We start from the raw sequence: 24,233 nt of genomic DNA on the forward strand, positions 1-24,233 counted from the left end.
TAGTCCATTCAGGCTTACAGTCAGGCTTCAGCTTTTTCTTATTTTTTCAAAAGCAAAGTATGGCCTAGCTCCTTTTTAAAGTTGTAACGACTCATTTAATGTAATCTTTTCTATAAAAACTAATGTAGTTTTTATAGCTTTATCTCTTTGGTGTGAAGAGATAAAGCCAGCAATCTCTCATGTCACACACATGCAGATTATGAATAAACGAATTTGAGGAATAACTAATCTTTGCACAGCTTTTTAATAGATCTCACCTCAGTGTTTAGCGTCATTACTGTAAATGTACAGGCTTGAGTCAATTTTATTGGTATTACGATGTAGAAAGAATCAATAAACAACCATTGTAGACTAGGGATGGGCGGTATGGACTAAAAAATGTATCATGATAATTTCTGGCATTTATCCCGATAACGATAAAAATGACGATTTTTAACTCCATTTATTTTTAACTCCACCTTTGTAACTATAAATCTCTCACTCCCAGATCCGCCATGTTTGTTACACAAAAACCTCATCAACGGGAATTTATTTTTCTTTCTTTCTTTCTTTCTTTCTTTCTTTCTTTGTTTCTTTCTTTCTTTCTTTCTTTCTTTCTTTCTTTCTTTGTTTCTTTCTTTCTTTGTTTCTTTCTTTCTTTCTTTCTTTCTTTCTTTCTTTCTTTCTTTCTTTCTTTCTTTCTTTCTTTCTTTCTTTCTTTCAGGCTCATTTCCTTCCTTCCTTCCTTCCTTCCTTCCTTCCTTCCTTCCTTCCTTCCTTCCTTCCTTCCTTCATTCCTTCCTTCCTTCCTTCCTTCCTTCCTTCCTTCCTTCCTTCCTTCCTTCACGTACGTTGTGCGTTGATTTAACACAGAACCATAAATCAGCTTTACACAAAAACATCATCAACAGGAATTTATCGTTTTTAACGCGAGATGACAAATTCTTATCGTGGGGAATTTTTTTGACGGTTTATCGTGAACGGTAAAATATCGCCCATTCCTATTGTAGACAACCAAACCAAAAATACCAACAACCTGGAGAAACGCCTGAATTATTTTGAAGTTGATGCAGATTACAGTGGATACTAAAATGTGTAGTTAAAAGAGGGTGAATATTAGAAGTATTAATTTAAAAGCAAGAAATATTTCTATATGAATAATTTTTTATCATAAACATTTCCTCTGGAACTGCTCAACATGTGAATGAGCAACTGTGCAGCAGGGACGAGAAGTGATTGGTAAACTGCTGTATGAATCAATGAAATGTTGATTGGAAATAAAAAAAAAAAAGGAATAAAGTTAACATAATCGCCACTTCCACATGCAAATACACCAGTACAACACACTTGTTGTTTAAATTAAACACACACAAAAACTGTTGGTCGTGGATGCTATTCAGCAGCGATGCAGCCTCTGTAGAGCTGGGTTGTTTTAGTTCGTCTCATTGTTACTGGAAGTCGGGGAGTTTTACACTGGCCAAAGTCCGGGGCTCTTTGTGCCGCCGAACCCAAAAAGAAATAGACGTTTAAAAATACCTGCACTATCTTTTTAAATGGGTACCCTATTCTGGAAACAATAAATGATGTAGGAATTAATCTAAACACTAAGATATGTTATAGTTTACGATTGACTTCATTATTATTATTATTATTATTTCAGATGAGTGGAATAAAAAAATAAATGTGTCAACAGTTATTGAGTTATATTTTTTTAAATAAGAGTTAAATATAATTTTACCTTTAATAAATTGTGATGAAGGTTAGGGTTATCATATTCAAAAAAAGGTTTACCATTTACTGGTATTAAAACAAGTGAACGTGTTAAGCTATGAGTGAGTCAGATGAGGAATTGCTGAACTATTTTTGTTTTTTCCTGTGAGGGTCTCAGAGCCAGACTGTTAATCTTCTGCTGTAGCTCCAGCAGCCACCTTCAGGCTAGTTGCAGTACTTCAGTCATAAAACTCTCCACAAGGTGTCAAATTTGCAACTGAGGTGACTTACAAATTCGTTTTTTCCTGGCAGGTGGGTACTTGTTTAATAAAATCGCCCCTGGGAGTTTTTTTTGGGATTGAATTGGATTTATTTGTCAGCGAGGACACAAATGTAATGCACAACAATACAATGTAAATGTGGGATTTTCACCAAAAACAACTCTATTAATATTAACGTTGTTCAAATTGATTTTATGGATTCGGTGAGTCTGATTATTGTGTTTTATCAGTATAACGTTTATCTGTTAAAGCCCAACTCACTAGAACTACAAGGACTTGTTGTCGAGATCCAAATACCGAATCAATTCTGACAAGTATGGTAGTAATACCCTTATAGTGTGTCTAACTACACTAAAGTATGATGTATGATTTGGTGCTATATAAATAAATAAAGTTTAAGTTTAAGTTTAAAGCCCGTTTCAGGTATTACATATGTATCATTAATTGATTTGCCAGTCTGTTAAAGTGAAGACATTCAGTCATTCACACATTGCAATGGTTAAATCAGTGACCCCCAGATTTGATGATTTTCTTTAAAATTAGTTGATTACCAGTATTTCCAGTGTTTAGATTATAAGTGCGTTGTATCTTCAGCATACAATCCTGCCTTGAATAGATCCTCCAACCAAATTCACCTTAACAAAACAACTTAAGAAATAAAATGAACCAAACATTTCCTGGACTGTTTTGCCAGATGCTTTGGAGTTATCATGGTTTGGAAACAATGTGTCAGTACAGTGTTTGTTTCTCTTGCAGATCTGCCGTCTCCAGAGGCACCTGTCTGCCGGGGAACACCAACAGGACCTGTTTCAAAGCCAGCCCGCCATGTTTGTGTCGCATCACGCCGAGCCTCCCGCGCAGAGTCTGGTTGAGCTGATTCAGTTGTGTGGAGGAACAGTCTGCAAAAGCGTCCGCCAGGCAGGTCTCTGCATTGGGAAGTACGGTGGCAGGAGGCCAGAGGGAAGTAAGCTCTTGTCTGAGCAGTGGATTCTGGGTAAGATATATTCTGCTGATTTCTGTGATACAGGCTCCTTCACTCCTTTAGTTTTTTCACTACTAACTACCTACTTTTGTGTGGTTTTATTTCAGATAGCATCTCTAATCTGAAGATACTGTCATACGATAACTACGACTTGGAGTAACAGCTGGTGAATAAAAAATAAATAAATGTTTTTTTAACTGTGATGTTGAGTTTTATGACGCCTGTCCTTGACAATGCCAGATTGTACATTTGCAGCCCTTTTGTACATAAGTTCTTCTGGAAAATTTTATATTTTCAGACTTGGAGTTTGAAGTTGCCATGGGAACATATTACTTTTCAGGATTAATTGCAACGATGGTCTAAATTACTGTGAAACATCTTCAGATGAAGTAGAGACTAGTACTGTGACTGATATGTGCTGGGTTTTTCTAGAAACACTCGCTGAGCCAATTCAGCCCTCTAATGAACTGTAAGCACCGTTTATTGATATGTTTTGTGATCTCACTTCTAATAAATCCTACTTTTATATAAACTTTTCTTTTCTTTTTTAAGTTCTTGATTTTAAGTTAAGTTAAAATTTAGTTTTAGTTAAGTTGAGTTAGGATGTTTTTAAACTGTATCATTATTTGCTTTTCTGAGCCAGAGGCAACGAAATTTCGTTTCCCAGTGCACTGTGTGTTACATGTGTCCTGAAAATGACAAATAAAAACTTGTAACTTATTTCTTTGGTGGTTGAAAAATGAAATAATGACTTAACAGTTCTCGCAGCCCAGATGTCTTCTGGGTCATTTCTTTGTTTTGATTTATTCACAGTACAGTCAGTGTGATGAAATGTTTTAAGTGGTCTGTCTGGAAGTCTGTTAGAGTAACAGAACTGACAAAAACTTGATCAAGGAAACTTGTGCATTTAAAGACAAAAAAAGTGCATTTTATGAACGTGTAAGATATGATTGTCTACTGCTCATTTCATCATCCTCACAGTCGAAGCAGCCTGCAGTGTTTTGACAGCTAAGTCGAAGCACTAGTGCTTCTAATCTGAAAAGTCCTGGAAGCCAAGGAGCAGTGATAATGAGCTGGGGTCACCTTAGCTCTTCTTGCAGATAATTAACATTTACCCATAAATACCCGTGAGAAATTAAAGGAATCAATCTGCCGAAAGCATGGTCTTTTTTACATAAGGTAACCTCAAAAAACTACATAATGTAAGCTGTGTGATGTGACATCCAGTTCTTCCCAAATCAAGTCCCAGACTCACACATCAATTTTTTCATATAGTGATCCCCTCCCTCATTTTGTCCCCTTCTTTTGCTCATTTCCCCACTTTAAAAAAAAAGAAACTTACTTGTACAACCCAAAATCAAAAGGAGTTAGTATAATGCGGAAATAATGAATACAAATGTTTTTTTTAAATCTTATTTTGTTAAATTCTTTTTATTTGTCAATATACATCCTTTCCCCCTATTTCACATTTATCATTCACACATTCCAAGAAAAATTTGAACAAAAAGGGTTGCACCACTTCTTAATGCTGCCATTCCTTCCAACATTGGTGTTGCAAACTCTCAGACATTCTGTATTATGGGCCGAGTCGGGACTGCAGGGGGTCCAATCCAGTTGTATTTTGTTCTTTTTGCCTTTGTAATCTGGGTAGAATGTGTTTTTTGCCATGTCTTCTTGAAAACTACATTCACATGCATCCTGGAGAATTTATCTTGAAAGCATCATATGCTCTTATTTCACAGTGTTTACGTTGCTCTTGTAATCCTATTCCTATTTTCCTATTTATTCTTTTATGACCAAAATTCAGGTTTTACTATTTTAATACATTGTTTTTTGATTTCCTTTAGGTAAGAGGTAAAATAATAATAGAATAGAATACTTTATTGTCACTATTCATGGGTACAGTGAGATTAAAAGCAGCATCACTTTCCAGTGCAAACAGATACAAGAAATATAAATAATATAAAAAGGTTAAGGTGCATTTAAAAGCACATGTTGTACTGCCCAAAGTAAGGGCAGTAGAGTACAGCAGGTAAGTATTTAATTTAAGAGTACGCTTCAGTAAACAGTGATGTTTTTAGTCCTGATTTAAAGGAGCTGACAGTTGGAGCAGACCTCAGGTCTACAGGAAGTTTGTTCCACCGGTGAGGAGCAGAATAACTGAACGCTGCCTCATCTTGCTTGGTTCTGGTTCTTGGGACACACAACAAACCAGATCCAGATGAACCTCAGGGGTCTGGGAGCTTCATAGGAACTAACAGATCCAGCATGTATTTTGGTCCAAGACCATTCAGTGCTTTGTAGACCAGCAGTAAGATTTTAAACTCTATCCTTTGACTAAACCATTTTGCTGCTGATTCCTTCTCAGCAGTGGATTCAACCCAAATCTCTCTTGATGCACCTACGTGTGCATGGACTATGTACAGGACTGTCGCAGAAAATTAGAATATTGTGATAAAGTTCTTTATTTTCTGTAATGCAATTAAAAAAACAAAAATGTCATACATTCTGGATTCATTACAAATCAACTGAAATATTGAAAGCCTTTTATTACTTTAATATTGCTGATTATGGTTTACATTTTAAGATTAAGATTCCCAGAATATTCTAATTTTTTGAGATAGGATATTTGAGTTTTCTTAAGCTGTAAACCATAATCAGCAATATTAAAATAATAAAAGGCTTGCAATATTTCAGTTGATTTGTAATGAATCCAGAATGTATGACATTTTTGTTTTTGTAATTGCATTACAGAAAATAAAGAACTTCATCACAATATTCTAATTTTCTGAGACAGTCTTGTATTTCACGTGGCTTTAAAAAAAAAATTAATACGGCAGTTGTAGCGGAATGTGTGAGTCCTTAAGGCTGATTTATGGTTCCGCGTTACACCAACGTAGAGCTTACGGTGTAGGGTACGCGGCGACGCAGACGTACGCCGTACCCTACGGCGTAGATTCTGCGTCGATTTAACGCAGAACCATAACTCAGGCTTTATCGGCATCCCGATGCCCATTGGCTGACGTCCCTTACGTCCCTCGACCAATCAGATCCGCGGACGGTCCGGCGCGTGGTGACGTCAGAGCGAGGGGCTAGAAGCTAGCAGCCCGATTAAGATGAGCCGAGGGAGGAAAACGATTACACATTTTTTCCTTTTAGCAAAAAGGCTGGCTTTTGGGTCAGACTTTACTGTCTTTCCCACCTTAGAAAAAGCACTTTACGTCTAGTGTAGAGTTAGATAAAACTTCCAAGTCCGGCCCAACTCGGTTTATTCTCAGCTGAGGTTTTTTTTTTTTTTTTTTGGTGTTTTTAACTTCTGCGGTAAATGATTCCGGGTTCCTTTTACTGCTTTTCTCGTTTCCTAATAAGTTGAGTTAGTTTCGTTTTTTGCGTTTTGTAATAGCGTTTCAGCTGACGTTGCAACTGCGCTTTTGCAACACAAGGTTAAATTTAGCTTTAGCCCACTAGCTCCTCGTCCCATTCCTGCACTTTCCTATGCTGAGCTCTCAGGACAGGTGTGCTGAGAGCAGGACAGGTGTGCCCGCACACACACAGGCTGCTCTGTAACACCACGGCTGTGTGGTACTGTAACTGTAACTGAGAGTGTGACCATGCTGCTGTCTCTGGTGGTGCACACACACTCGCTGCGGTACTGGTTTCCAGCCACCATCATGCTGGGAACAGCCCCGGCTTACCTGCTGTCCTGGGGCGTGTGGAGGGCGCTGTCCTCCGTCCTCCCGGTCAGGCTGTACCACCACATAGACGACCGGCTGTACTGCATGTACCAGAGCCTGGTCCTGTTCTTCTTTGAGAACTACACAGGGGTCGAGGTGAGTGATGCGTTCATGTATTGATGACCTGCAGAGTAAAGCCTGATTTATGGTTCTGCGTTAAAGAAAATTAGAATATTGTGATTTTCTGTAATGCAATTACAAAAACAAAAATGTCATACATTCTGGATTCATTACAAATCAACTGAAAGATTGCAAGCCTTTTATTATTTTAATATTGCTGATCATGGTTTACAGCTTAAGAAAACTCAAATATCCTATCTCAAAAAATTAGAATATTCTGGGAATCTTAATATTAAACTGTACGCCATAATCAGCAATATTAAAATAATAAAAGGCTTGCAATATTTCAGTTGATTTGTAATGAATCCAGAATGTATGACATTTTTTTTTTTTTTTTATTACATTACAGAAAATAAAGAACTCATGTATACAGGACTGTCTCAGAAAATTAGAATATTGTGATAAAGTTCTTTATTTTCTGTAATGCAATTTAAAAAAAAAAAAAAAAAAAAAAAAAAATGTCATACATTCTGGATTCATTACAAATCAACTGAAATATTGCAAGCCTTTTATTATTTTAATATTGCTGATCATGGTTTACAGTAGGGGTGCGTATTGGGAAGGACCTCACGATACGATACGCATCACGATACTTGAGCCACGATACAAATTGCGATATCTTGATTATGCGATATATCGCGATATTCTACATAGTTCACCGAAAAATTTAAAAATGCATTACACATCTTAAAATCCAAGTTGTATATATGTACATCAGATGATAGTGATAATGCATTGGACAGACTGAGTCAAAACAATGTAATTCAAACTTTCCATTTTAATTATGCAACATATTTGCATGAAAAAACACACAATGAAAAGTGCAGTGTGTGCATTATTCTTAGATACAAAATACTCAAAATAAAATGCAGTGTCTCACCCACACTGAAATTGAAATCACAAAAATACAGTACAGCTACTTGCCCCTGACTTAAAATGACAAAAATAAAATGCAGTGTCTCACCCACACTGAAATCACAAAATATAGTGCAGCTAGGGGTGGGCAAAAATATTGATACGGCAATATATCGCGATACATACATTGAATATCGATATCGTATCGGGAGACTATGTATCGCGATATATTGCCGTATCAATATTTTTGCCCACCCCTAGTTTACAGCTTAAGAAAACTCAAATATCCTAACTCAAAAAATTCGAATATTCTGGGAATCTTAATCTTAAACTGTAAACCATAATCAGCAATATTAAAATAATAAAAGGCTTGCAATATTTCAGTTGATTTGTAATGAATCCAGAATGTATGACATTTTAGTTTTTTTAATTGCATTACAGAAAATAAAGAACTTTATCACAATATTCTAATTTTCTGAGACAGTCCTGTACATAGTCCATGCACACGTAGGTTAAACAAACCATCAAGAGAAATTTAGGTTGAATCCATTGCTGAGAAGGAATCAGCAGCAAAATTGTTTAGTCAAAGGAGGATAGAGTTTAAAATCTTACTGCTGGTCTACAAAGCACTGAATGGTCTTGGACCAAAATACATGCTGGATCTGTTAGTTCCTATGAAGGGGTTGAGGTGAGTGATGCGTTCATGTATTGATGAAGACGGACCTGCAGAGTAAAGGCTGATTTATGGTTCTGCGTTAAATCGACGCAGAGCCTACGCCGTAGGGGTACGCGGCGACGCGGAACCATAAATCAGCCTTAATCTCTTGTATCATAGTGTATATGCCATAGCACCAGGGGTGCAGATCCGATGTCAGGATTGGGGGGGACACCAACGTGATTTAAATTTTTTATTTTTTGCCAATATGCAACTCATACCATGCCATAAATTGGTAGAGGCTCGCCAAAGAATACTGCACAGGGAATCATTTATTGTGCTTACCTTTCTTGTTTATTTGTCCTAAACAGCCAACAGTGTGTGTCACTGCTTACGTAACTGTTATATTCGTAAATCATAATTTTAAGGGTTTTGGGCATGTAGTGTCTACTCATCTCAAATTCTTCTCACCATCTTCCTTTTATCCTATGGGACTACTTTATGCACGATCAATTGATATATGGATGAAATATGGAGCCCTAAACAAGTTGTTTAAACTAACTGATCATGTTTTAACAGTTATGGTGGTAAACAGTTCTAAAAAAAAAGGACCCATTGCTTTCATTCTGTACACCTCAAAACATACCGTGGATGTATTATTTAAAAAAATATATATTTCAGAATCAGAAAAAGCTTTATTGCCAGGTCAGACATAAATCAGACGAGAGAACTTGACTCCGGTTTACACCGATGGCACCATTAATACGGACGCCATTTTTGATAAATATTCTACATATTCAACCTTTAAGTCTGAAAATACATTTGTTCAATTTTGAATAATTTAGGATATTTTTATTGGGGGGGACAATTCATGTTTTTCAGAAATTGGGGGGGACATGTCCCCCCCGTCCCCCCCGGGATCTGCACCCATGCATAGCACAGTTGTACACAGACCCGGATTAACTCAGTCTGGTTCCCCGGGGTGACCACACTTGAAGTGCCCCCCTCCTCCCACATTTTAGGGTAAAAAAGGGAAATCAAACTGGCCAAGATTTACCCCAATATTGATCCCACGTGTGATCGGTGCAAGCATGCTCCAGCTACTTTAATACACATGTTTTGGACATGTCTCACTCTTTGCACATTCTGGCTTGCAATATTTAACTCCTTGAGCAATGTTTTCAATATGAAAATTGATCCACATCCTCTTACAGCTGTATTTGGAGTAAAACCCTGAGAACTACGACTGGCCATTAAACATGTATTATGTGGTGGCCTTTTACTATTTTGCTGGCCCGATGCCAAATACTATTGAACTGGAAGAGCTCAAAACCTCCCTCACTTGTCAGGTGGATGAGAGACATTATGTTTCACCTAAAATTGGAGAAGATCAAATTCACTCTGAGGGGTAATAAGGACAAATTAAAAAAGGTTTGGTTGCCCTTTCTTATATATTTTGACAATCTCACTACTGGGACCTTTCTTTCTTTCTTTCTTTCTTTCTTTCTTTCTTTCTTTCTTTCTTTCTTTCTTTCTTTCTTTCTTTCTTTCTTTCTTTCTTTCTTTCTTTCTTTCTTTCTTTCTTTCTTTCTTTCTTTCTTTCTTTCTTTCTTTCTTTCTTTCTTTCTTTCTTTCTTTCTTTCTTTCTTTCTTTCTTTCTTTCTTTCTTTCTTTCTTTCTTTCTTTCTTTCTTTCTTTCTTTCTTTCTTTCTTTCTTTCTTTCTTTCTTTCTTTCTTTCTTTCTTTCTTTCTTTCTTTCTTTCTTTCTTTCTTTCTTTCTTTCGAGGATCTGGGAACATGATGTGGTGAGGGTGGGGCAGCGGGGAACATGTGACTTGTACATGATGTTCTCAGCAAAAATGCCAATAAACAGATTTAACAAAAAAAAAGGGAACTCTACTATGGTTATAAAGAACGTATTGCTGAAGTACATGCTCAACACTCATACTACAAATAAATGTAAGACAAGCAACCAACTAAGAGTATCACCACAGATAGACATGAGTCTACAAACGCCGTACTACACTGATGCTCCAATCAGAATGCAACTCGCATGCCAATTAACACCACATGTTAACTAACATCATTTCCATCATATATGGCCTGTCTGGGGACTACATGCAAAACTATTACAGCTAGGGCTGTGCGATTAATCGATTTTAAATCTAAATCGGATTTATTAATCAAAATCGATGTTAAAAAAGGAAAATCGGAAAATGGATGTTCCTTTTTTGCAGCTGGCTGCATTTCAGACAGAGCTCGTCTAGTCATCTTTGTTTGGTCAAGAAAATTGTAAATGTTGTCACTTTACTAAACTCAAGGAGGATTTACAGTATCTTTCAATTGCACTTCATTCCCAATAGGGAAATTTGTTTGCTATTTTTCTTTAAAAATGTATTCCATTGTCTTTTGTAGTTTTACCAAAAAAATCGAAATCGAAAATCGGGTTTTCAGTGAAAAAAATCGGGATTTTATTTTTGTCCAAAATCGCCCAGCCCTAATTACAGCATATGACTAAACAATCAAACAGGCCTACTGAATGAGCTGATGTGAAGGAAGGGAGCAGCACACTCACTCAAAGGCAATTCTTTTTATTTTATTAATTATTATTATTGTTTTCATGTGTTTTTATTATATCATTGGTTACTGCTGTACCGGTTTGCTCCTCTTCCAGCAAATATAGAGAGAAAATAACAAAATATGACATATATGGTCCAGTTAGTCCTTTGATGTGGGGCCCCTGGGCGCTTTCCCGGTTCAGTATATGGATAATCCGGTCTAAGATGTACAGGAAAAGCTGCACACCCATGCAGAGCAGAACAGAACAGACATTTCTATTAAACTAGTCCAAACCGTTGGCTGTTAGACAAAGAACAAGAAGGTCCTGCTCCAGTACCAGAAAGTCTGCATGCCTTTGCAGGGTTGGCACACCTTGCATGTGTTGATAAAGAGTGGTGCAGCAAGTTACAACCATGGGAGTTATTTATGTAAAACATTTAATGCAGGATTCCACAATAAAGGTCACATGATTAAATTTGAGTCTTACTGAGACTGTGTTTCAGATTTGACCAAAACCTTGGACCTTGAATCTGTAACAATTGTTGTTAAAATTCTGCAGATTCGTGATTGTTGAAGGTGTCTGGCTTTCAACTGACATATGTGTATATTTTGACCTTCTCATCCTTGTTTCTTTGTAGATTGTTATATATGGAGATATACCAAAGAAAAAAGAGAACGTGATCTACCTGTCAAATCATCAGTGCACAGGTAATGGATCAGACTTTTCACTTTTGAAAACATCCAGTCTAATTTGAAATTGGTTAAAATGTCTGCTATTTTCCTTTCAGCTGATTGGATCATTGCTGACATGCTCGCCATCAGGCAAAGTGCTTTAGGTCATGTCAGATACGTCCTAAAAGATGGACTCAAGTGGCTGCCGCTTTACGGATGGTATTTCTCCCAGGTAATGCAACTGTGTGAGTACGAGGGTGTCGTTTTCAAATTATTAGTGTAACTGTAATTTTGAATTTATTAGCTTTTCTCACAGCATTGTCTTTTACTTTCAGCATGGGGGAATCTATGTGAAACGAAGTGCAAAATTTAATGAAAAGGCCATGAGAAAGAAGCTCTTCAGTCAGACTCAATGTGGAACACCAGTATGTATACACGTTACATTTTTTATATCATCCATTTAACTCAATGTACTACAAGCGAAACACATGCAACACTTTCCCCTTTCAGTACAGGAAAAATAACTAATTGTATACTGTATATATATAATTGTATTTATTTGTTTATGTGCTATTGTGTGATGAGCATGACAAGTAGCTGGTGTGTTACCTGGAGTATATGGTGGTCGCAGCTCCAAACGGCTAGCAGGACAATCAGGTGTTTGAGAGAGAGAGAGCTCGACTAACAAGTCTTAAGGCTTGTTACAACCAAAAACGTAATAACGGCCAATAACGTAATAACTGCCAATAATGTAATAATTTTGGCCATTTCAAATGTAATAAAGCCAATAGTGTAATAATGTGCCAATAATGTAATAAAACTTTTGAGTCAATAATGTAATAACTTTTTGCCGATAATGTAATAATTTTTTAATAATTTTTTAATACCAGGCCAATAATGTAATAACCAGCCAATAATGTAATGCCTTATTACATTATCGGCAAAAAGTTATTACATTATTGGCACATTATTACACTATTGGCCTTATTACATTTGAAATGGCCAAAATGATTACGTTATTGGCAATTATTACGTTATTGGCCATTATTACGTTTTTGGTTGTAACAAGGCTTTAGAAAAGCACATTTTCACCGCCTGAAACCACTCAAACCTCATAAATTTCATAGCAGCGGCATGACACTACCATGGATTTTTTTCTTTCCTGCTTCACCTACATGTTACATGGACTGGGTACATGTAACATGGTCCCACTTGTGCCTCAGTGTTACAAAACAGATGGTGTCACGTGACCAATGCACCATGCAAAAACACAAACCAGTAGTGCCAAATAATAATACTGAGTGGTGCCAAAGTAATCCTATGTAGTAATATCTAATACGGCATGCCTTGAAACCAGTATGCCATTTTTGGGGTCTGAATTGTTTAAGATGATGGATAAAGTTTTATGTTTTTGTTTTTTTTTGCTCTTCTGTTATCTGATTTATAAAACTGAAAGATATATGCAATGCATTTCAATTCAAACTCAAACCTTCACACTAATAGTTTTTTGTAACCAGAACATGAGGAAAAGGCAGTGGTCAGTGAGTTAAAGGGCTTCTCTTTAATCACTTTTAATCACTTTTTGGATTTGTGGGATTAGTGTGTGTGTGTGTGTGTGTATGGGGGGGGTGGGTGGGGGTCATGGTCTTGCTCATATTATGGGGACCTATTTCTGCTTTTACAGTATGTGCTGATTGTCCTTCCTATGGGACCATAATGCAACACCTCAAGACAGTCTTTGCATTTAAAGGTTAATATGTGGTGTAATGTTGGCATTTGTTAAGTAGCAGCTATCCAGAGGGTCTGCGACAGTATCCAGGAATGAATGACAATCGGTGTAATAATGTCCTCTGAAGGAATGGAGACACGAGTGGGTGTGTTAAACAGATGTGATTGCGGTGACCCAAAAGTACACAATGAGACCTGTGTTGTGACGTGCAGTCTAGAGTTAAACCGATTGAGTTTGCAAAATAAGAGCAACCTTGGAAATAAACACTTGTGTAAGCACACGATTATAGATATTTTCAACAGTGTTTCAGTTTGTTTCCATTAAATAATTCCCAGACGGCTGTCGGTGCCAAGTGTTATGAATGATAAGTGTGATGAACTGTTCTTTTGTTTTTCTTATTTGCTGAAAAAGGCATTTTACAGTCTTAATGTTTTATAGAAAAGAGACTAAATGATTCCTTGTAAAATAATAAAAACATCAAAGGAGTTGCTCCTTCTGCACACTGTTGGATGGAAGGAACAAGGATACCGTTTTAAATCTAATAAACAGATCAGACAAAATATTGTTTCGTCTCATGTGCAAATGTACTTTAAACAAAGTAAGATTCTTTATCTAAACTTTTCTTTATTTTAAGTTTACCACAGTGTGTTTTCCCACCCATATCCGGTGAATGTTAGAAACCTTCTCTTTGGAAGCTGAAATAAGATGCACACTAAGGTTTTAACTTGATGTTTTGGTTTTATCTCCTCACAGATGTATCTCGTTATCTTCCCTGAAGGAACTCGGTATAATCCAGAGCTCAAGAATGTTGTTGCCGACAGTCAGGCTTTTGCTGCAAAAGAAGGTAAACTGAGGCTCGCAGCCACCACTGGACTAATGAATACAATTAAAAAAAAACTGCTGACTAGGTTTACAATCTGTGGTCACGTTTCAGCTTATTAAAATAAATCACCTGCATTCAGATTTATAAAGCTCTAAATTAATTTTCTCAACTTTTTCAATTTATTATATAAAAAAATGGTTCCTTTTTAAAATGAAAGGCAGATAAAAAGCAGGCTTCAGAGGGTTAGAGTCTGCAAAAAAAACTCTTTAGAATATGCAGTTAAGGTAGAATATGCTGGATATATTTTCCAGACCAAACAAGTATTATTAAGAACGGATGTGATTAATCAAAAGTAGCTTTCGTTAATTGTATTAAATGATGGGATGGCTTCAGGAGGTGGTCAACTTTCATTAAGGCTGTTTGTTAAATATTCCAGCTTTGAGCTCAAAGTTTTTGCATTTCTTGAACCGACATAAATATGTTGTTGTGCAGTTTGTCATTAACAGTTGGTGATTTTGCGGAGATTAAGCCTATCTCGGCCACAGCTCTGAATATCACCTTCCCCCTTTAATCCAAATAAATCGCTTGAGTGAGATGACATGTGCTGATGACATTATCTGCTATTAGTGAGGTATTAGGGAGCAGAGGGTGGTGTCACATTTACCAAGGACCAACACACTATGGGGTGACAGAGGCACAGACATTCACACAGATGTTCAATGTTTTTAAAATCCCCCATTTTGATACAATCTATTAAGTCAGTGATTGTGGCTAGTATGTTTATAATGAACAGGAGAGAGTGTCAAAAATATATGTAGAGATGGGGAGTTAGCCTGTCTTCACTGAGCTCAGGCAAGTTTAAGGTTAAACATAATGCTTTATATTTGAAGAGGTGATGAATTGAAATCAAATGTTGCATTCCTTCTTGCAGGGCTGGCTGTTCTGAAGCATACGCTTACACCCAGGATGAAGGCGTCTCATATTGCGCTGGAGGCCATGAGGGGCCATCTGGATGCTGTGTACGATGTCACAGTGGCCTATGAGGGAACGTTAGATAAATCCGGTCAGAGAAGACCTGCACCATCGATGCCAGGTCAGGAAATACCTGAGGTTTTTTTTTTACTTATTTTTCCCAGTGTGCGTCTTATTTAAATTAGTGCTACAGGGAGATTGTGAAGTGAAATCTTCATGGGTTAAAAAAAAAAGAAAAGAGACTATATTGCTTTTTCCCCTAGTCACTTTTGTTACACTATTAACCTAATTTTAATACATTACTTTAAAAAACATTGTGTGTATAATGTACGCTTTGCGTCGGACGGTTCACGCCTCCGCGTCATATGATAATGTGCACCTCATCGGGCATTATCCCGCTTATGCCACGGTCACTTACCAAAAAACATAAATATTAAATAATTATTATTATTATAATAATTATAATTATTCATGCTTTAATGTGTTTTCAGTTTAAATCATTAGTTTTATAACAAGCCACAGCGGACCGGGTGAGCGGACTATTTAACCTCTCGTCCGCAGCCGTTGGAACCAGGTAGTTTTTAACAGTAACACCTGAGGGTCTGACTAATACCTGGCACAATCACTACCGTCCCATAAGGTCTTTATGCAATGGACACATTGTTGACTTCTCCAGTAATTAGAACGGACCTGAGATACGACTTAGCAACGGGAGATCAGTAACAAACAGTAAATATATTTGTTTCAAAGAATCAAAGTTCAGAGATAGTTTCCTAAATCGTTTTAAGCTACAAATATTATCTATCATTCAAATAAATAAAGGAAACAAGACGGTCTATCCCAGAGTAGAAACTACTTAAAATGAAATGCTACATTTCCATTAATTGTGAAATTGGAAAGAGATTCTGGCATGTTCATCATCGTTGCATTTGATGGACGAATATTTAAAGTTTGTGGGTCGCGATCCTCGCCCCTGCTTCGCGGAGCATTGTACTGTCCTGTACTGATGGAGCCCAGTCGGCCTGCAGGCTACTCTCACAGCGATGACCCGTCACCGACGTGATCTAGCGAGTTTCCAGTTTACAAAATCACTCGTGTCTAGGGGTGGGTATTGGGAAGGACCTCACGATACGATACGCATCACGATACTTGAGCCACGATACGATATACATTGCGATATCCCGATTATGCGATATCCTGATTATTATATTCTACATAGTTCACCGAAAAATTTAAAAATGCATTACACATCTTAAAATCCAAGTTGTATATATGTACATCAGGTGATAGTGATGGATCTTAAAATCCGAGTTGCACATTCATCAGATTATAGTGACAATTCATGGGACAAACTGAGTCAAAACAATGTTTTATTATAACTATACAAGCTAAAGTTACAACATATTTGTATGTTTTTTGTATCATTTACATCATATGAAATTAACATTAAATTTAGTATGAGGTTGCTTTAATTATGTGGCAAATGATAATAAACACAAGAAAGATGGAACTAAAACCAAGGACAGGCACAGTGATCAGTCAGTATAGATATAAATCCATAAATAAATAAACCTCTGTCCATTATTTTTCATTTTTTAAGGACAGGCAATTGTGTTATATTATAAAATTATAAAATGAAATAAAACCTGAGCTCAGTGCAGGGCCCTCCCAGGGTTGGTAGAGAGTGGCAATGCCCAGGACTGTCACTTAGGTAGGAGCACTGGGTGATATAATGATAAAAAATATAAAAAAAAAAAAAAAAAAATCGATATTCAAATTTTGAATATCGATATTGAATCGGCTGGAAAAGTTTTGCGATATATTGCCATATCGATATTTTTGCCCACCCCTACTCGTGTCGCCGTCCTGCGGTAGCCGGCTCTTCTCTGAATCTCCGTTGCCTTGGCTACCACCTGGCAGTTGATCCAGCGCAATGGTATTAAAGTTATCAGGCAATTTGACCAAACTTGTTTTCTAGGTGTCTGTTATAAGTGATAACCTCTTATAACCTTCACACACTCTTATAACCTTCACACACAATGATAATAAAAAACTGTGCACTAGTCCACCAGGTCTGAACATGCTCACTGTAAATTTTAACATAATTTAAATAAAAACTAATGAAAACCAGCAAACTATCACGTGTGGAAGTTTACATTTTTGCCTTTTTTTTTGGGAATAGAGTTGATCATCTGTTTCTATTTAATCTACAAAGTCACTAAAGATGCAAGCGGACACAACGCGTTTTAATAAACACGCTGCAGAAATGACACAGTTTTATTTATTTATATATATATATATATATATATATATATATATATATATATATATAGCGTTTCTGGATCACCAGATAAAAGTACGGGGTCCTAACAGAAGTTCCAGTCTGTGCGTTCATTGTTCGGCAGTGTAAACGTAAACTGGATTATCAAACCTGCCACATTGTGAATAACCTTCCCGGTAATTAGTCACAAAGCAAACATCACCTAACAACAAACACACTTTCCTGTAAACAGCATGACTTTGTGTTTTGTTGTCTTGTTTTTTTTGTCTTTGTTATTGTGTGTTCCAAGTTGTCTGATGAGCAATGTTTGGATTTTTAAAAAAAGAAAAAGACACAACAAAAAAACATCCCGTTCAAGTCTAGGATAAGCATCGATGTTTCTCACAAACAGGCCAGAGAATAGAAAAGCATTCCTCTCATCACGCACTTCCTGGCCTCACATGGTGAAGGTGACTTTAGTGACTTCCAGGGTAGTGGAAGTGACTTGTCACCATTGTGGCTGCATGACTTCAAATGTTTCTCAAAAATGATTAATAATTTGAACTATTATTACGAGATAGGGAATATTCTGTATGTAACTAATAGCTCAAATCAACATTTCTTTAATAATTATTATTGACCTTAACATTTATATGACCCTTAGTTTTAAACCAGTTTCCTTGTTAGGTGCATTGGCAGGTGGTCTGTTTTTTTTTGTGTTTTTTTTTTTTTAAAGCTGTTAAGTGCCTGTTTTCTCCATAATAACATAATTTTAAGGGATTTATGTACACTAGTGCACTAGTCCCTGCAGAAATCACAAGATTTTTCCTCTGAATAATGTGTGCTGCTTTGGAACTGAGTTGGTTGAGAATATTGATTTCGGCATAATTATGATGCACAAATACATTTCAAGGTAAAAACAAAATCCCCAATGTCTGTTATTAGTTGAAACTTGTTTTCACATCAATAAACTGAACAAACGGAGATGTGCAGCTATTTCCCTGTGTGAATTTTTCACTGTTAGTTTGCTGCTTACAAGGAATGTTTGATAGTATTGCACCTGGTTTTTCAGATTTTGTTTCAGAAATTACCGTATGAAACCGTTTATTTCCTCTCTTAGTGTCTCTGCTGTATGTTCAGGTTGTTTTTTTACTTGCTTTGGTTTGAAAGTGAGTGTGGGTGGAATCAGTTCCTCTTCATCTTGAAGCTTGGTGCATCAAATCTCAGTAATGTCACAGGCCACGATGTCCCCGGGAAGGACACTAAACTCCCCATCACCCCAGTCAGTCAGGGCAAGTGGACAGGGTTGTGTCAGGATGGGCATCTTGTGTAAAACCTATGCCAAATCAATATGAAGCATTTGTTCCTCTCTTTATATATTTTAGCCATATATCTAAAAAACTTCTTTTATTATTATTCCAGTGATCAGTTTTAGTATAATTCCTCCTCTAGTAAATATGTTGAGCATCAAGTTTTGTTTAAAGCAACACAACTGACCTACTTTTGGCAGCTAAAACCCAAAATTAGTCGAGTATATTTCAGGAGAGATGTTTTCACAGTCTGTTATGTGTTTTTAGGTTAAATGGCCCTGTGTGTAAGGAAGTAATAGTTGATCTTATTTTAAGAAAAACAAAAATTTCCTGTCCACGAGTGATTGACAATTTGCTGCTGTTCTCTTTGTCTGCTTTAAACTCAAGATATTTTTAGCTTTTATTAAAGTTTATAAGTGTATTTAAAACATGGGGTGTTTTTTGGCGCGCCAGAGCAAAGAGTTGGTTTCCTTCTACTGTTCCAGCTGGTTGTTTTTAAAGTGTTTTGAAGCATTGTTCAGCTTTAACACACATGACCTGCGGTGGAAACTCGCTTTTTTTTTTTCCTTTTTTTTTATAGTGGGTTCAGCATTGTATTTCTGAAATGCTATAAGGACTTTATAATGGCTTTGTACTAAATAAATAGGACTAAACAGAAACCTTTAACATTACGTCCCTCATACGTGAGGATTGGATGCACGTACAGCATTGTAGCTTGAGAGTGTCTTTGTCTTTCTCAGGTGGGTTTTTGTTTAATAAATGTTGGTGCTGGAGTCGTCCCGAGCCTCCACATCGCACCTGAGTTGTCAGTATTGATTAAGGTGGCACGCTTGTTCGTCAATTCAGATCCGTGCCGCAGCTGAGGAAGATGCCGTCTTCCCACAGTGAAGCAATCTTTCCCTGCTGTCTTCGATCAAGTTTCCTCTTTTGGCCGCAGTGCCACATTTCCTGATAGTATTGAGTGTTGTGGAAACAGGAACTTGAAGGTCTCTGGGGATACACGTGCAGCCTTGAGTTTTCACAGTTGGTTACATTTTTATGTGACCTTCTCAGATACTTAGTGCAACAAGTGAAGAAACAAAACCTGACGTTTTAATTTCACTGGAGGCTCGATACAGAGAGAATTAAGTATTTGAAAGTATCTACTGTTGAAAATACATTTGGTAGCATTTACACTGGCATGAACGATTTTTTTTTTTTTTTTTTTTTTATCTAAATGTTAAGTCAGTACCAACTTACGACGGAGTATTAGGGCCAAACTAAGACAAAAAAAATTGGAAATTGCGAGAATAAAGTCATAATATAATGAGAATAAAGTCGTAAAATTACGAGAATAAAGTTGTATTATGAGAATAAAGTTGTATTATGAGAATAAAGTTGTAATATTACGAGAATGAAGTCGTAATATTACGAGAATAAAGTCGTAACTTTACGAGAATAAAGTCGTAACTTTACGAGAATAAAGTCGTAACTTTACGAGAATAAAGTCGTAACTTTACGAGAATAAAGTCGTAACATTACGAGAATAAAGTAGTAACATTACGAGAATAAAGTAGTAACATTACGAGAATAAAGTAGTAACATTACGAGAATAAAGTAGTAACATTACGAGAATAAAGTAGTAACATTACGAGAATAAAGTCGTAATATTATGAGAATAAAGTCGTAATATTATGAGAATATAATTTATGAGAACTCTTCTCCCTGTGTAAAAATGAGGAATATTGAGCATTTTGTGAAGTTATATTTATATATTTATAATATATATAATATTATGACTTTATTCTCGTAATATTACGACTTTATTCTCAAAATATTACGATTTTATTCTCGTAATTTTACGACTTTATTCTCGTAATTTCCTTTTTTTTTTTTTTTGTCTTAGTTTGGTCCTAATACTCCGTCGTACCAACTGACCTGATCACACTGTTTTTTTTTTTTTTTGCCTTTACTCTCCCCTCAAAAGGGTTTCTCTGACATTGTCATCGTAGCTCTACTCCATCACTGTCACCTCAAGTTGGTTTTAAGTGCCTACTGTACGTGTTGATTTACTGAAAGGCTTTCCTGTTTTTGTTTCGTCTTTTATTTTTTGTTTTTGACAGAATTCCTCTGCAAAGAATGTCCCCGTGTGCACATACACTTCGAGCGTGTGGACATAAAGGAAATCCCTTCAGAGCCTGTGTTTTTCCGCAGGTGGCTGCACGATCGGTTCGAAATCAAGGACCGGTGAGTGTGTGTGTGTCTCCTGTGGAACTGTGTATCATGTCGAAATTGCATGTTATCCAGTCTGTATGTGAACTGTTTGGGGGTTGTTGTGTTTTTTTTTTGTCTTTTTCCCCACTGATGCGCCACCAGTTTAAAGCAGATACTCGTTCTAATTCCAGTGTGAACGTGGGAGTAAAAACTGCCTAGAGTTTGTCAAAGAACATCCATAACAGTGACGGCTGCTTGTTTTTGTTTTAAAGCCCTAAAGCCAGATTACTTCAGTGTTGCAGATAAAGATTAGCTTCAACTATGTTGAATTTTCATTGTGTCAGCATATGGGACATATGATGGACAGAAAACATGGCAGTGGTTATTAAACTTTACTCCAAATATGTTTTTAAATTATGTCAAACATTCTGTTATGTCTAATAAGTTCTTAAGAGTCCTCATTTGATTAAATTTAAATGCATTTGTTCTGCTGTTTATTCACAGCAGCTTCTGGCCAAAATTGTTTAAAAAGAAAAATGTTATCTTGTATCTTCATGTCTCTCTCCCGTGAATTTAAAAAAAACAACAAATACTTGCCGAGCTGATGCAGATGGTGCTTGCTCAGGGAGCTGACCAGAGTTGAAACAAACAACACTCTATTGGTTGTTTCATGAAGACATTAACAAGTCTTATCCAGATACTGGTTCACATCCAGTATAAGTTTTCAAGGTCTAAATTTGTTGACCAACAGAAATCTTTAATTCTGCTTGAGTGGAAACATTAAAACTTAATTGTGCATTTATGGTTGGTTCAAGTTTCTTTAAGTGAACTGAACAGCAGTCTGTGTTCTGATGTTCTGATGTGCATCTGCAGAAACAAACTATAGAGAGAAGTCATGCAAGATTATTTTGACTCATTTGTTTTGCCCAAAACTTTAAAATGTTATTGATGAATGCGTCTGACAAGAAAAAAGGCCTAGAGGTGTTGTGCTGTTGCATGTTTTTGATGTTATATTGAATATGACATTTTGTTGTTTTAATGACATTTTGTTGCTCTCATAGCCTTGACGTGACTCTTGGTGTTCTTTGCGCTGTAACTGCTCTAAGAATCATGATGGGAATGTATTTTTTTTCTCGGTTTGATTTATTTTGCAATCATCTTCCGTTTCTCAGACGACTTTGGATTCCTAAGAGACGTATCTGTCTTTTTCCTAGGCTGCTGATGGATTTCTACGAGTCGCAGGACTCAGACAAAATTTGTACTTTCCCCGGGGAGGGAAAACCTTCTCCACTGAAACTCTCCAAGACCCTCCCCTCAGTGATTATCCTGGGGGGGCTGACACTGCCACTTTTGCTGACGGAGAACGGCAGGAAGCTGTACGTGAGAACCTGGGTGTGTGGGACTCTCCTGGGCTGGCTGTGGGTCAATGTCTTCCCTTAACCAACGTGGTGGGGACTACCAACATGAGATGCACAGAAAACGTGGAGCGAGGTGCCATTTTGCCATTATTACAACAACACAAGGTGTGTTAACGGTGCAGGGCAGCATCTGATGAGGCGCTCAGTTTTTGACTGGGGATACTGAGAGATATTAAGCTATTTTAGCTACTTGAACCCTCTTGTTTGCAGGCTGAGATGATGAGAAAATAAGAGCAGATTTCTGAACTGTAAAATCTTCCAAAAAAAATACACCTAGAATATTAAATGAATATGGCTAAAAAATGTTCTCAAAATAATTCCCCTCCTTCAGATTGATCCAGATTGATATATTTGCATGCTGTTTTTCCCATCAATCATCTGCCCCTTTTAACGCACCTTTTTTATTTTTGAAAACTAAGTACTGAGTACTCAGACATTTAATGGTCCTTGATCATAAATGATTAAGTACACTGCCTGCTTGATATTGGTTGTAATGTTTTACATGCAAAGTCCCCTATCAGGAAGATGATGCACCTTTCCCACAGAGTAGTGATTTTACACTGTTAGAATATAAAATGAGCAGCACACAGTCCTCTGTAAGGGCCCATAAACAAAACACCAGCTACATTGTTTGACATAAATATTCATGCTCACACCTTGTTGTTTTGACAGAGAACGTAACTTAAAACATTGTCATTCATGGAAACTGGAAAGAGGCTTTTAAAAAATGCAATATTTGCATTTAGAAGCAAAGACTTTTTCCATGAATGTGGGCATTGCTCTCACAGAGGACTGTGTGTATATAAGTAAAAATGTTCTCTTAGTGTAAAATATAAAATAGCCCTATGTTGTCATCCATTGCCAAAAGCCGGTGTGTTTACCTGATTGATCGCTGTGTTATATGTTGAGCAATACCTTTTTGTTTGTTCATGTTTTGTTTGTTCTTTACCGTTACACACAAACGAGCATAATTTCCATTTTCTCTGTATAGAAAACATACTTCTCTCTTTTATAATTAATTCCATTTCTTAACTTAGATACATGCTTTTTTTTACTTTTAATAAACAGGTTGCAGTTCTCTTGAAAGCATCTACCTAACAAAAAGCTGACAAAGCCATTTTAACAGTATATCGCAGGTTCCTGTGCACTCAAAGCCATTTGTATTATAACATTGCTGTATTGTGAAATGCACTGTATGTCTGTCATTGTTTACTCTAAAGAAACCATTGCATTTTCCACTTGTCACTTTACATACTAGCTCCTTTATCCTCCCCTTGTATTTTTTTTTCATATCCATCATAAAGTAAATCTTGTGGGTTTTTTTACGTGTCGCTCCAATACCTCACTTGAATAATCCTTCCTAGTTCTTAAATGAAACCTGTCAGCCATTTTATAGTCATTTTTATTCTGACAAGAGCAGACTGTAACTCATCAGGTAACTCTGTAGACAGTATTTAAATGTCAACTGTTTTTGGAAACGTGTGCCTTCTCTTTGAGGGCCACACTGGCTCTTTTCCATCAGGTGACTGCATGGAGGCGCTCTGCTGGAGCTGCTGCTTACTGCAGCATGCGGTCACGTTGTCTACAGCTCATAGTGGCTTATTTTGCTCTACAAATACATTGATTTACACTTTTTGAGGATGATTATTAGTATTGAACAATAAAACCCTTTAACATGTGGGAGCGGGGGGGACCAGAGTGAAATAAAGTGGTTTTCTTTGGGGAATATAAGCTTTTCTGTCTTTTTGTTTTTGGTTTTTCTTTTAATTATTTTTCAAAGGTACGTGAATAATAAAGACTTATGTACTTGTGAAAATTGACAGTGGAATCTGCTGTGGATGAGCCTCTGACTGTTTCACATGCACACAACTATTGTTGGGGTCACTGAAAAGTTTTGTCTTTTCACATTACATATCTGTGATTTTAGTCACGTGACAGAATCAGGAATTTAAGATATGTTTGATCAGTCTGTCAAAGAGTA

The 24,233-nt window shown here is 36.7% G+C and overlaps 2 protein-coding genes across 6 annotated transcripts in view; both read left to right on the top strand.

The window, feature by feature from the left end:
- mcph1 (microcephalin 1) overlaps positions 1–3,659 on the top strand; it is a 36,384-nt gene extending 32,725 nt beyond the window's left edge. For 4 of the 5 annotated variants that reach the window (XM_061745816.1, XM_061745813.1, XM_061745814.1 and 1 more), the window contains exons 14-15: positions 2,727–2,964; positions 3,060–3,658. In XM_061745816.1, the coding sequence (XP_061601800.1) occupies positions 2,727–2,964; positions 3,060–3,112 (291 nt within the window). In that variant the 3' untranslated portion in view covers positions 3,113–3,658. Of the gene's footprint in view, positions 1–2,726; positions 2,965–3,059 lie in introns of all 5 variants that reach the window. The other variant, XM_061745817.1, reaches the window with a different exon arrangement.
- Positions 3,660–6,044: 2,385 nt separating this feature from the next.
- On the top strand, positions 6,045–24,072 carry agpat5 (1-acylglycerol-3-phosphate O-acyltransferase 5 (lysophosphatidic acid acyltransferase, epsilon)). The gene is made up of 8 exons (XM_061745485.1): positions 6,045–6,782; positions 11,514–11,583; positions 11,664–11,779; positions 11,883–11,972; positions 14,030–14,120; positions 15,031–15,192; positions 20,744–20,867; positions 22,049–24,072. The coding sequence occupies exons 1-8, from the start codon at positions 6,564–6,566 to the stop codon at positions 22,272–22,274; spliced, it is 1,098 nt and encodes a 365-aa protein (XP_061601469.1). The 5' UTR covers positions 6,045–6,563; the 3' UTR covers positions 22,275–24,072.
- Positions 24,073–24,233: the final 161 nt, after the last annotated feature.

Source organism: Cololabis saira, chromosome 17, assembly GCF_033807715.1.
Source record: "Cololabis saira isolate AMF1-May2022 chromosome 17, fColSai1.1, whole genome shotgun sequence".
In the NCBI taxonomy this organism is placed as follows: domain Eukaryota; kingdom Metazoa; phylum Chordata; class Actinopteri; order Beloniformes; family Belonidae; genus Cololabis; species Cololabis saira.

Excerpts from the sequence above, each read along its gene's own strand:
- agpat5 (XM_061745485.1), top strand. The coding sequence starts at position 6,564 with ATGCTGCTGTCTCTGGTGGTGCACACACACTCGCTGCGGTACTGGTTT. Across the intron at positions 11,584-11,663 it reads GTCAAATCATCAGTGCACAG|CTGATTGGATCATTGCTGAC; the intron begins GTAATGGATCAG and ends TTTTCCTTTCAG. Across the intron at positions 11,973-14,029 it reads AGACTCAATGTGGAACACCA|ATGTATCTCGTTATCTTCCC; the intron begins GTATGTATACAC and ends ATCTCCTCACAG.